The sequence below is a fragment of the Scyliorhinus torazame genome, chromosome 4, assembly GCF_047496885.1.
Source record: "Scyliorhinus torazame isolate Kashiwa2021f chromosome 4, sScyTor2.1, whole genome shotgun sequence".
Classification (NCBI taxonomy): Eukaryota; Metazoa; Chordata; class Chondrichthyes; order Carcharhiniformes; family Scyliorhinidae; genus Scyliorhinus; species Scyliorhinus torazame.
The window spans coordinates 202,707,604-202,721,287 of NC_092710.1; the positions used below are offsets into that span (position 1 = coordinate 202,707,604).

Sequence of the window (13,684 nt, forward strand, 5' to 3'; positions counted from 1 at the left end):
AGTCTTTGTGCGCTACAATTTATTAAGCGTGCCTAAAAAGGACTATGGAGCTCAGGATCATTCCGGAATGCCTGAGGATCAGCCCCCACGCAGTGAGCGCGGCAGCAGCCTTCAAACACTGGCACACTTGCTTCCAGGCCTACCTCAGACCGACCACCGGCCGGGTCTCAGACGAACAAAAACTGCAGGTCCTGCACTCGAAGGTGAGCACGGAGATTTTCACCCTCATTGAAGACACCGACGATTTCCAGACGGCGTTCGCAGCACTGAAAAGTCTCTGTGTCCGCCCAGTTAACCAAATCTACGCTCGCTACCAGCTCGCGACGAGACGGCAAGCTCCCGAAGAATCAATGGACGAGTTCTACGCCGCGCTACCCGCGCCTACGGCCCCGACCGCGCGGCAGGCCATTGGGCCCCGTACGTACCCGTCGCGGCAACCCCCCCCCCCCCCGGACACCCCACAGGCTTGCGCGGCCCAAACGCCGAGTCGCACCGGGGGCGCCCGCTGTTATTTCTGCGGCCAGGCGAAGCACCCCCGACAACGCTGTCCGGCCCGCGCAGCCATCTGCAAAAGCTGCGGGAAAAAGGGCCACTATGCGGTGGTGTGCCGATCCCGCGTGGTCGCCGCCGTCCCGGGGCCACAGGGAGAACTGGGAGCCCTGCACGCCGCCTACGCTCCCCAGACCCCCCAGCACACCATGTGCGACCCGCAGACGCCGCCATTTTGGGTCCCGACCACCACGAGGGGAGGAGGGGCGCCGCCATCTTGGACCGCCCCCGACCTGTACGACGCATGGGGGCGGCCATTTTGTCCACCCCCGACGCCATCTTGTGACCCCTCAGCCACGTACGATGTATGGGGGCAGCCATTTTGTCCATCCCCGACACCATCTTGGACGGCAACAACGGACCACACCCCACTACTACAACCACGGCTCGCTTCGGTTACGCTCGATCAGGCTCGGCCCCGGACTCTCCAGACGACGACGACAACGGTCCTAATTAACGGCCACGAGACGCCATGCCTTGTCGACTCCGGGAGCACGGAAAGTTTTATACACCCCGACACGGTAAGACGCTGTTCCTTAACTACCTACCCCAGCGCACAAAAGATTTGCCTAGCTGCAGGATCCCACTCCGTACAGACCCAGGGATTCTGCATAGTTACCCTAATGGTACAGGGGAGGGAATTCAAAAACTACAAACTTAACGTCCTTCCCCAACTCTGTGCCCCCACCTTGCTGGGCTTAGACTTCCAATGTAACCTACAGAGCCTTACGTTTAAATTCGGCGGCCCCATACCCCCACTCACTATCTGCGGCCTCGCTACCCTCAAGGTGCAACCCCCGTCCTTGTTTGCGAACCTCACCCCGGATTGCAAACCCGTCGCCACTAGGAGCAGACGGTACAGCGCCCAGGACCGGACCTTCATTCGGTCCGAAGTCCAGCGGCTACTAAAGGAGGGCATAATCCAGGCCAGCAATAGTCCCTGGAGAGCGCAGGTGGTAGTAGTGAAGACAGGGGAGAAACAAAGGATGGTCATTGACTATAGCCAGACCATCAACAGGTACACACAACTAGACGCGTACCCTCTCCCCCGCATATCCGACATGGTCAATCGGATTGCCCAGTATAAAGTCTTCTCCACCGTGGACCTCAATTCCGCCTACCATCAGCTCCCCATCCGCCCAAGTGACCGCAAGTACACAGCCTTCGAGGCAGACGGGCGATTATACCATTTCCTACGGGTCCCTTTTGGCGTCACAAACGGGGTCTCGGTCTTCCAACGGGAGATGGACCGAATGGTTGATCAACATGGGTTACGGGCCACGTTCCCGTACCTCGACAATGTAACCATCTGCGGCCACGATCAGCAGGACCACGACGCCAACCTCCAAAAATTCCTTAAGACCGCCAAAGCCTTGAACCTCACGTACAACGAGGACAAGTGCGTTTTTAGCACCGATCGGCTAGCCATTCTGGGCTACATAGTGCGCAATGGGATAATAGGCCCCGACCTCGAACGTATGCGCGCACTCATGGAATTTCCCCTCCCGCACTGCCCAAAAGCCCTGAAACGCTGCCTGGGGTTCTTTTCGTACTACGCCCAGTGGGTCCCCCAGTACGCAGACAAGGCTCGCCCCCTAATACAGACCACGACCTTCCCTCTGTCGACAGAGGCTTGCCAGGCCTTCAGCCGCATCAAAGCGGACATCGCAAAGGCCACGATGCGCGCCATCGACGAGTCCCTCCCCTTCCAGGTCGAGAGCGACGCCTCCGACGTAGCTCTAGCGGCTACCCTTAACCAAGCGGGCAGACCCGTGGCTTTTTTCTCCCGAACCCTCCACGCCTCAGAAATCCGCCACTCCTCAGTGGAAAAGGAAGCCCAAGCCACAGTGGAAGCTGTGCGACATTGGAGGCATTACCGGGCCGGCAGGAGATTCACTCTCCTCACTGACCAACGGTCGGTAGCCTTCATGTTCGAGAATGCACAGCGGGGCAAGATTAAAAATGACAAGATCTTAAGGTGGAGGATCGAGCTCTCCACCTTTAACTATGAGATCTTGTACCGGCCCGGAAAGCTGAACGAGCCGTCCGATGCCCTATCCCGCGGCACATGTGCCAACGCACAAATTAACCACCTCCAAACCCTCCACGAGGACCTCTGCCATCCTTTACCACTTCATCAAGTCCCGCAATCTCCGATACTCTTTAGAAGAGGTCCGTACAGTCACAAGGGACTGCCACATCTGCGCGGAATGCAAGCCGCATTTTTTCAGGCCAAATGGAGCGCACCTGATTAAGGCTTCCCGCCCCTTTGAACGCCTCAGTCTCGATTTCAAAGGGCCCCTCCCCTCCACCGACCGCAACGCATATTTCCTTAATGTAGTGGACGAATACTCCCGCTTCCCTTTTGCCATTCCCTGCTCCGACATGACCGCGGCCACAGTCATTAAAGCCCTGAACAGCATCTTCACGCTGTTCGGTTACCCCGCATACGTCCACAGCGACAGAGGGTCCTCTTTCATGAGTGACGAGCTGCGCCAGTTCCTGCTCAGCAAGGGCATAGCCTCAAGCAGGACGACCAGCTACAACCCCTGGGGGAACGGGCAAGTAGAAAGGGAGAATGGCACGGTCTGGAAGGCCGTCCTACTGGCCCTACGGTCCAGGAATCTCCCAGTTTCACGGTGGCAGGAGGTCCTCCCGGACGCTCTCCATTCCATCCGGTCGCTATTATGTACAAGCACTAATCAAACGCCGCATGAGCGTCTCCTTGTCTTCCCTAGGAGGTCCTCCTCTGGAACGTCGCTGCCGACCTGGCTGGCGGCCCCAGGACCCATCCTGCTCCGAAAGCATGTGCGGGCACATAAGGCGGACCCGTTGGTCGAAAGGGTTCACCTCCTCCACGCAAACCCCCAGTACGCCTTCGTGGAGTACCCCGACGGCCGACAGGACACGGTCTCCCCGCGGGATCTGGCGCCCGCCGGCACCACGCACACCCCCCCCCCGACACCATCAACCCAACCGCCCCCCTTCCTGCCACCGCCGCACCCCGCGACCGCCCCCTTCCCAGGAGGATCAGTCCCCCTCCCCTTTGCACCGACAGCTGAAACCGTGCGGCTCCCGGAGGCGACAACGCTGGTACAAGCACCACCACCACCGCCGGGGCCGAGGCGATCGACACGGACGACCAGACCGCCCGACCGACTCGTGGCGTCGATGTAAAACAAAGATGGACTGTCCAATGAACATTTTGTTTTTCCTATACCCTCTGTAAATAGTTGTAACAGGACGATACTGTCCAATACTGTACTACCATGTAACTGTTCTATCCTCCCAGGACCAGCCCTGTAAACCCTTACCACCATACGAAGCATCACCCCGCCGGGTTCATTTTTGACAAGGGGTGAATGTGGTAGTACGTATTGGGGGTCATGTGGGACTGGAAGCCCTAATGTCATTGGCTGACAGATCCCGGGTCCTGGTTGGCCGCTGACCTCATACTCCGCCCTGAAGGCGAAGTATAAGAAGCCGGTGCTTTCCCCCGCAGGCCAGTTTACTATCGGACTGCTGGGGAACAGACACGCTTAATAAAGCCTCATCGACTTCACTCTATTCGTCTAATGGAGTCTTTGTGCGCTGCACTCAGTCTAGCTCACCCTCCCCCATCAGCTCCGCCAACTTCTTAGCAAAGTATTCTGTTGGTCTTGGGCCCTCTGTCTCTTCGGGCAAGCCCACAATTCTCAAATTGTGCCACCTTGAGCGGTTCTCCAATCCTCGAGCTTTGCTCGGAGTCCTCTGTTGACCTCCACCACGCTCCGCAGCCCGTCCCCCATCGAGGTGAACTGGTCGCTGCGCTGCGACAGGGCCTCCTCCACTACCTTCATCTTCTCGCCCTGCTCTCTCACCTCGGCCGATGTCTTTGCCACAGCTACTCTCACCAGGGTGATTGCCTCCACCACCAATGACTTCAATGCGACCGCCGTCTCCTTCCTCAAGGCCCCCATGTGCCTCGGAAACTGTTTTTCCAGCTCCACCGCCATCACCTCGGTCATCTTCTCCACCGTAAGTAGTGCGGCCCCACCATGCGGTTCTGCTTCCGCCATCTTGTCAGCACTTTTGCTCGTCCTCTCATTCAGCGGCGAACCCACGTTTCCTCCTTTCTTCGACGCTGCTCTTCGCATCCTTTAGCAGCTTATTGTTTTTCCTTTCTTTTTTCTCCTTTTCACCCTCCTGTCCTTCATCAATCTGTTTTTTTTTAAAAAAACAACTTTTCTTCCTTCACACAAAAAGAAGGGGAGAAAAAAAAACTTTCACAAAACTTCTTTAAAACTTGTTTCTCTTCTCTTTTTCATTCCCCCAGAGCTCCCCTGGGACCTGACTGTAGCCTTCTTATTTCATCCTATGTGGGAGCCATCCGATATGGGACATCCCACCTACATCGTGCCCTGGCCTCGGGCCTGCCGCCTCGGTCTCCTTTTGGCTCCGCCCCCGCTGCTCCGACCTCCGCGCACGCTGGGCCCAGCGCCTCAGCCCCCGCCGGCCGACACCCGCGCGGGGTTCTTTGCCGGTTTTTAAACCGGCCCTGCTAGCTGCCCGCGATGGTCCCAACGGCCGACGGTAGTCGGGGGGTGATCGATGATTCGGGGAAATCCCCGAAAGCGGCGCAAATCATGGCCACTGGTGGGAGCTCTTCTTGATGCGGCCGCCCCACTCGCATACGCCCCCGGAAGTTAGAGTCGCTGGCATTCCTGTAACATGTATTTAATAGAAATGCCCAGTTTGATTTTAAGATTGAGTGATTAATATTTGGGTGATACTTAGCGTAACATCAATGGAGCTTTTGTGGTTGGATTGATGACACTAGGGAAAGTAGATATAGACAGCATTTCAACCTTCTGCAACACATTTTTGTAATTTACAGAGATATTATGTGCAGCTGATGTGAGTGAGCATGTTTTTCTTCAAATTACACATTATTAAACTTATTTTTCTGCATTTCCTAACCAAACCTTTCCCATTGGTATTCAACTCCTTGCTTCTTTCCCTTCCAACCATCCCCACTTCCCGCCACAACATGGGTCAACCTTCTAGTTTCAGATAGTTAGAGGGCAGCATGGTGATGCACTGCTGCCTCACACCTACAGGGTCCAGGGTTCAATTTCAGTCTCAGGTGACTGTGTGGAGTTTGCATTTTCTCCCTGTGTCTGTGTGGGTTTCCTCCAGATGCTCCGGTTTCCTCCCACAGTCCAAAAATGTGCAGGTTAGGTGGATTGGTCTTGCTAAATTGCTCCTTAGTATCCAAAGATTAGGCAGGGTTACAGGGATAGGGTGGAGGCATGTGCTTAAGTAGGGTGCTCTTTCCAAGGGCCAGTGCACACTCGATGGGCCAATCAGCCTCTTTCTGCATTGTAGATTCTATGATCTAAGATAAAATTGTGCCTTGCCATTAGTCTTAATGCCTCTTCTATCTTATCCCCTTCTGCCTTAAATCTTTGTGGGCGTACCCCAGTCCAAATAATCTGAAGCAGGAACCAATGTAGGGGGAGGTGGATGAGAAGGAGAAAAAGGCAGGAGGAAGGAAATGGAAAACATTAAACATAGAATGTTGGAATAGGGAGATGACAGGTGGGAAAAGGAAGGAATGATTAATGAAGCAGGAATATAACTTTTAAAATGTATTTTGGCCATTTCTTCAGTGGCCTTTAACTTGCCCAGCAAGGGACTCAGATGGTCACTCAATGGGGTGAGTTGGTGGTCAGAAATTTGCTTAACAGGGAACAAACTTTCAGGGGTGGGAGGGTGGAGCACGGGGGAAGCCAAGGCCTAGAAAATGCTCAGTGACAAGGAAATGAAACCAAAAGCTTTCTCAGCTGGGGATTTAGGATATTTTTCTTTGCACAGCAGAGGGGTGGCAAATAAATGATTCCTCTATTAATTTCAAAGACTGGAATCTGTTTCTTTTTTTTCTAGTAAAAAACAGGCTCTGCTGACATCTTCTGACTGTAAATCCTTTCACTTTCTCTGCTGAGTTTGACAATTCACTTGAAGGACTATTGTTTGGTGGTGACCTGTCATATCATAGAGTTACAGCATTATCTACAGGCAGAATACATTGGGGATTCTCTCATCCCTCACCATTTTTAATATATTATAGATAGAGAGGGTTTGTCTCATAAACATATTGAATCATATTGGATTGCAAATCAGGAGTTTTGGTGAGGACATCAGTGGACCTCACAGGACACCCCAGCCTGTAGAATGAATGAACCTTCCCAATTTTTAAATTTCCACAATGCACTCCAGATTTGTGTAGTCTGTATTGGAAGCTCAAGTTCATAAAATCTTCCCCATAATATTGTAGAGATGAAGATGTGGTAACTACTACCCATGGATATGAGCAGCTTTCCTTCACAAAACCCTGGGCTGAGACAGCTGTCTTTAAGCTTTATCCCTGTTTTGCTGGAGGCAAATCTGGATATTCTGTTGATTCAGATGAAATCAAAAGTGTTTCCCACCATATCTTACATGGTACCACAAAATAAACAATTCACTTTTGTACACATATTGGGTGTGATTTAATGGCCACATTGTGCCTTAAAAGCAGCTCGCTGCAGCACAGCATGGCTGATAGAAACCGGGAGACCCCATTCCCAGGACCTACCTGGCTCGCCACGCCTCATGAGATCTAATGCAATCTCACAGGACTTGAGATGTAAATCCCACCCATTGTGGGATTTTTTAGCAAATCTACTAGTCTCACTTTAATGTGCAGATTCCCGAGTTACCCGACGGTGAGATCAATTTCCCTCACCTCAGAGACCTTGGGCAAGGGCCATTCAGTACTGGTCTCTACAAACAAGGACCAGACTGAATGACACTTGCAGGGGCCTCCCAGGGGATCGGAGGCCCCCAGCTGCATTCCCTTTGGGCAGGCTGGCACCCTGGCACCCTGTCAGTACCAGCCTGGAGATGCCCATGTAGCATTGCCAGGTTGGCACTACCAAGGTGCAAAGCTGGCATTATGTGCACAGATGTGATTGGGCCAGGTTGTCCTGGGTGGGTGTTTGGGGGTTGGGAACCCTCCCATTGTGCGTTGGGGTTTGGGTGTCGAGGGCAGCTTTGGGGACCTCAAAGATCAAGTGGAGTTCCTCAGTGTACAAAGCATGTTAGGCCTCGGTAGCACAGTAGTTAGCACTGTTGCTTCACACCCCCAGGATCCCAGGTTCGATGTCCAGCTTCGGTCACTGTCTGTGCAGAGTCTGTATGTTCTCCCCGTGTCTGCGTGGGTTTCCTCCGGGTGCTCCGGTTTCCTCCAACAAGTCCCGAAAGACCTGTTGCTAGGACATTCTGAATTCTCCCTGTGCACCCGAACAGGCGCCGGAATGTGACGACTAGGAGCTTTTCACTGTAACTTCATTGTAGTGTTAATGTAAGCCTACTTGTGACAATAAAGATTATTATTATATTATTATCTGGTCTCATTGAAGACCCTTATCAAACGCAAGTTACGTTTTATAGCCTTGCATCTCTCGGCGCTGTGAGCACCGGGAAACACGTGGCTAAAAGTGCTCGCTATGGGACTTTGTTCCCATGTAGTAAAACCGCGCCAATTAACCTAAAATGATATGGAAGGATGAGATTTCTTTTGTGTGGTATTTAGTTATTCCTGGCCAAGTCTTGATAAGGTGCATACCGGCATGAAACATTAAGTTAACCACGTGCCACTATGTTCATGACATCACTAGAAATGCTTGCACACACTGAATTGTCACATCCTAACAGTTTACTTATTCTCCTTTCTGTAAGGTCATGGAACTAAAGGAGTATTTGAGCTACTAGCTGGATGGCGGAGAACAAAAGAAGATCAGCCATTTAAGGAAAGAATAGCAGCTGCATATTCTGATGTAATGGTGACCTACACAATGACGAGCTCTCTCTATATCATTACCTTCGGAATGGGTGCAAGCCCATTCACAAATGTTGAATCTGTTAAAATCTTCTGTCAGAACATGTGCGTCACAGTTCTAGTAAACTACTTCTATGTTGTTTCCTTTTATGGCTCGTGCTTGGTCTTTGCCGGGCAACTGGAACAAAATCGCTACCACAGTATTTTTTGCTGTCGAATTCCTTCACCTGAATACCTAGCTTCCAGGCCAGTCTGGTTTAAAACTATGATGAATGATGGATTTCAACAGTCTGGCTCTCATGAATGTGATCCATATCAAAAACATTTCCTTCAGCGTTTTTTGAGGGAGCACTACACTGAATGGATCATTAATACGTACGTCAAGCCTTTTGTTGTGTTACTGTACCTGATTTATGTGTCATTTTCCTTCATGGGATGTTTACAAATCAGGAATGGATCAAATCTCATTAATTTGCTTGCAAGTGACTCACAAAGTGTTTCTTTTACAATTACCCAGCAAAAATACTTCAGCAACTACAGCCCGGTCATAGGTTTTTATATATATGAGCCAATAGAATACTGGAATCTAACAATACAGGAAGACTTGCGAGTAATCAGCAGGGGTTTCATCAGAATATCATGGATTGAGCATTATTTACACTATTTGAAAAAACTGAATGTTACAGTACTAACTAAAAGTGATTTTATCAACATTCTGGCTAATTCGTTTCTAAAGCAACCTGAATTTCAAAATTACATGGACGATATCATTTTTTCAAAGACATCAGAGGAAGTAGACATCATAGCCTCCCGGGTGTACATGGTGGCTAGAACTGCAGAGAATATACATGAAGAAATGATTGATTTACTGGAAACATTACGAAAACACTCCCTCATTTCGAGGATAAAATATATAGTGTTCAATCCAACCTTTGTTTTCATGGATCGCTATAGCTCCTCCATCACTTCGCCAATCCTGAACTCCAGTGTTAGCGTCTTGATCATTCTACTGTTGACTGTTTTTTTGGTTATCAATGCATTGGGTAATGTTTGGGTGATACTTAGCGTAACATCAATGGAGTTTGGTGTGGTTGGATTGATGACACTATGGAAAGTAGATATGGACAGCATCTCAATCTTGTGCCTTATCTACTCTTTGAACTATGCCATAGACCACTGTGCACCTCTGCTTTTTACATTTGTATTAGAAAAAGAGCGCACCAGGACCGATTGTATCAAAAACTCTTTAGAATGGAATGGAGCAGCCATCTTGCAGAATAATATTTGTTTTCTTTTAGGGTTGATGCCCATGGTTTTTGTGCCTTCAAATTTGACCTTCACACTGTTTAAGTGCTTACTTCTCACAGCCACCTGTACATTGCTACATTGTTTCGTTATATTACCTGTCTTTCTAACATTTTTTCCTCCATCCAAGAAAAGGCACAAGAAAAAGAAGCGTGTGGAAAGGAAAGAGGAAATTGAATGTGTGGAGATACAAGATAATTCAGGAATGGTCGATCACGTCACCACAGTTTGAACACCTGAACAAAACATCACTGGAAAAATCTGCATCAGAACAGACCTACAAAACCGGTGGTTTGACTCCCTGGTAAGGTCTGAGCTTATTCAATCCTGACAGCTTGTGCTGGCCAGAAGGGCAGAACTAAGGAAGGAAGCATGGGTGATTTGAAATGTTCTGTCATTAACCGAGAAATCAAGATAAAGATTTCAAAAGAACAAACCCGTTCCACCTGACACTCAGGGTGCAATGAAAGTAAAATATTGAAATTAATTAGTAAATTGTCAATCGTGACTTGAAGGTTTAAGAAACAAATTACCATGTACTATTTCTCACCATCTTCTTTGGTAGTTTCCTCCTTTGACCTGAATTGCAGAAATGATGGACAAATTGGGAAGAGTTGGATAGGAAAGGGTATATCTTTGCATGAACAAATGGACCATCACAAAGAATTGTTAATGGCAAAAAGCTAGTTATCAGAAAACATTCACAATACAAAGCCTTATGCACAGACATTATTTTCCATACAGGTGTCAAGAAGGCTTACTTGGTCTTCTGTAAAATTAACATTAAATAGTAATTTTGGAGGATTGCAGTTGACAGCAAAAACAAGAGCACTCTCTTCACTTGTAACAAAGCCAAAAGGCAGTTAAGAATTTTGTGTACTTGATATGCAAGGGTCTGTGTGAGAGGAAATCAGCCAATATTTTAGTATAGATTTTTAAAAACTGAAACCATAGATTTCTAATTATGTACCCATTATTTTGCAGAAATTGCATTATAAATTTTGTCAAATGCATACATCTTGCACACATCTTTTATAGTATGGTTTGTTTATTATTTAATGAGTTTTGAAAAATTAGTTGAAAATCTATTTTCATGTTGAAATCACATCAAAAATTACTATTTCAAATGTTATGTAGGTATATTCCAAATATTGAAGAAACATTAACAAAGAGCTAAAAGTAAGAAGCTGCAGATGTTGGAAATTTGAAATAAAAGCAAAAAATGGTGATAATATTCATCAGGTCATACACCACATGTGGCGGAATTTTTAAAAATTCATTGACATGATGTAGTTGTCATTGTCACTTATTGCCCCTCCATGTGCAGCTGAGAAGTTGCCAGGTTAGTTAAAAATCAACCATGTTGCTCTATGTGGTAAGGACAACATATTTCTTTCCTGAAAGACATTAATGAAACAAAGGGGGTTCCACTTATTTCATCATCACCATTACTAGCTTTTTTTGTTAAAGTCCCGGTTTTATTTAATAAACTGAATTTAAATTCTCCAGTTGCTAACATGGGATTTGAACTTATGTCTGTAGGTCAGAGGTCTGGATTAGGAGGCCAGTACCATAACCACTGTGCTACTGTATTCCTAGCAAATAGGATAATGTTCTAGGAACCTTCATCAAAGGTTTCATTCATTCTGTCTTTGTTTTTAGCAAAGAGTCCCTGCCAAAAATGTTAACTTGTGGGTTCCCTTTTTGGACGAAGGATCCACGCCGAGGTGTTATTGAATCTCTACATCTTCTCTCCTATTGTGTATTTCTAGAATATATGATTTGTTTTCAGCTAGTGCTTTGAGAAATGCAAGTGAATGACTAACAGTCATCTCGTAACTGATAACATTATTACAATAGTGGATAACACAGTGATAATCTTCTTAACCACCTCTCTGATATGGTGAAGTTTCTCTTAGATAGCATTACAAACTGTGTATAATGCACTTAGCAAAATATAACTAATTTATTGCTTATCTATAATGAAAATTGGACCTTTGATCATTCATTATTTAATCCATGTGAAGCAGGGGGATATGTGCTTCACTGGAAATTAACTTCTTTGGTCACATTGTGCCCAATTGCTGCTTATGTTTCAGATGAATCTTTCAGTTACATTTTTTTGAAACGTGCATTATAGAAAATGATAATCATAATATGATTTTTACCAGGTTGACCACAGTGACTTCATTTTTAATCTGGCATCGGGAATCCAGCATCCACATAATTTCAGTGTCCCCACACTGTGCTGCATCTGCAGGACTCACACAATGCAATCTTCAAATACAGATGCCCTAATTGGGTTGATAGCAAGCTTGGTGCCCAATTCAAGTCACGGTGCCAAGTTTTAACTGCAGGTGGAAGATGCCTGCTGTTCCTGATCACCAAATGCAGACAGCAGCCCTACACAGGGTCTGCCACTGAATTGCAGAAGAGAAGATGCAGGACCTTAGAGGGCCAGGAGCCTCACTACACCTGATATCATAGAAAAAAAACCCTAGTTCCCAAAATATTTCTTCACCAAAAAATATTGATTGTTCCCCAAATTGAGCCTGACATCTGTGCATTAACATGCACCAGTCTGCTTGAGCTAAGTGATTTACAAGCGCGAGTATGTTGTGCCAACACATGTGGTTCGGACAATGATACTACATTTGCACATGTGTGGGTAGTGCACCATCTAGTATTTACATTGACAAGAAATTATGCCTTCACAAATTGAAAATCATCTTCTTCTCCTCCTAACCCCATTAACAAGTCCCTCATGGAGCTTAACGGGCCATTTATTGGAAGTGAGCGGGTTCTTAACTTCCCCCTCCCCTTCTCTGCCCACCCTTGCTTTGAAAGCACCAGTGATTCCTGTGGCCTTGGGCACTGACATGCCATCTAGGAGTGCCATTTTCAAAATGTGCCCACAGTCAACCTCATTTCTATGGATGATTGAAAATCCCAGCCCAGATTAGTCCAAGACACCTATTTTATTTTATTTTGGCCATAAACTATGCATTTCTATTGCTAAATTGGTCAGTTCCTTGAAAAAATGAAGCCTGATGGTGAAATTTTGCTCCCTAATAATTATGAACAAATTGTTGCCTCAGATCATAACAACATCAGAACATAAGAACTAGGCGCAGGAGTAGGCCATCTGGCCCTTCGAGCCTGCTTCCCCATTCAATGAGATCATGGCTGATCTTTTATGGACTCAGCATCACTTTCCCGCCGGAACACCATAACCCTTAATTCCTCAAAAAACTATCTATCTTCATCTTGAAAACATTTAATGAAAGAGCCTCAACTGCTTCACTGCCTATCCATGCCTATCCCTCCTGAAATTTCTTGTTTTAATATACCCAATCAAATTTTCACCCATCCCATAATATTACAACAGCCCTAATCAAAGATACAAATGATATTCTTAATTGTGACCATTGTTCATTATCCCTCATCATTCCTTTTTATCTCTCTGCAGCTTTTGATACAGTCAACAAAGCCATTATTCTCCAGGCGTTGCAACTGTTTTGAAACTTGGCAGGACTGTGCTAATTTTTTCCACTCCTACCTAACCAGCAAAGGCATTGCTTCAAACTCTTACACTGTTACCTCCAGAGACTCCCAAGGATTGATCTTTGGCACCTTCCTCTTCAGCATGTATTTTCTGCACAGGGCAATAGCACCCAGTGACACAAGATCAGGTTGCACGCGATATCCAGTTCCATTTCTCCATCAATGGACAGCCATTGCTAGATAAGCTGCAATTTCCACCAGCTAAACCTTTGGAAACCAAAGCTATCATCTTAGATTTCATCATATACGTCATGCCCTTGCCGTTGAATTTGTACCATTCCCCAGTCATTTGCTTATGTCAAACTAGGCTGTGAATCCCTTCAATATCGTATTCACTCATGAGTGACCTTCTGACTTCATATTTTCCAATCATAAAGATCACATATACTCATTGCTGTAACATAT

General features: G+C 47.2%; 1 protein-coding gene across 2 annotated transcripts in view; it reads left to right on the plus strand.

Moving 5' to 3' along the window:
- ptchd4 (patched domain containing 4) overlaps positions 1–9,947 on the plus strand; it is a 208,986-nt gene extending 199,039 nt beyond the window's left edge. For both annotated transcript variants that reach the window (XM_072499134.1, XM_072499135.1), the window contains exon 3: positions 8,311–9,947. In XM_072499134.1, coding sequence (XP_072355235.1) covers positions 8,311–9,947 — 1,637 coding nt within the window. The remainder of the gene's footprint in view (positions 1–8,310) is intronic.
- The last annotated feature ends 3,737 nt before the right edge of the window (positions 9,948–13,684 follow it).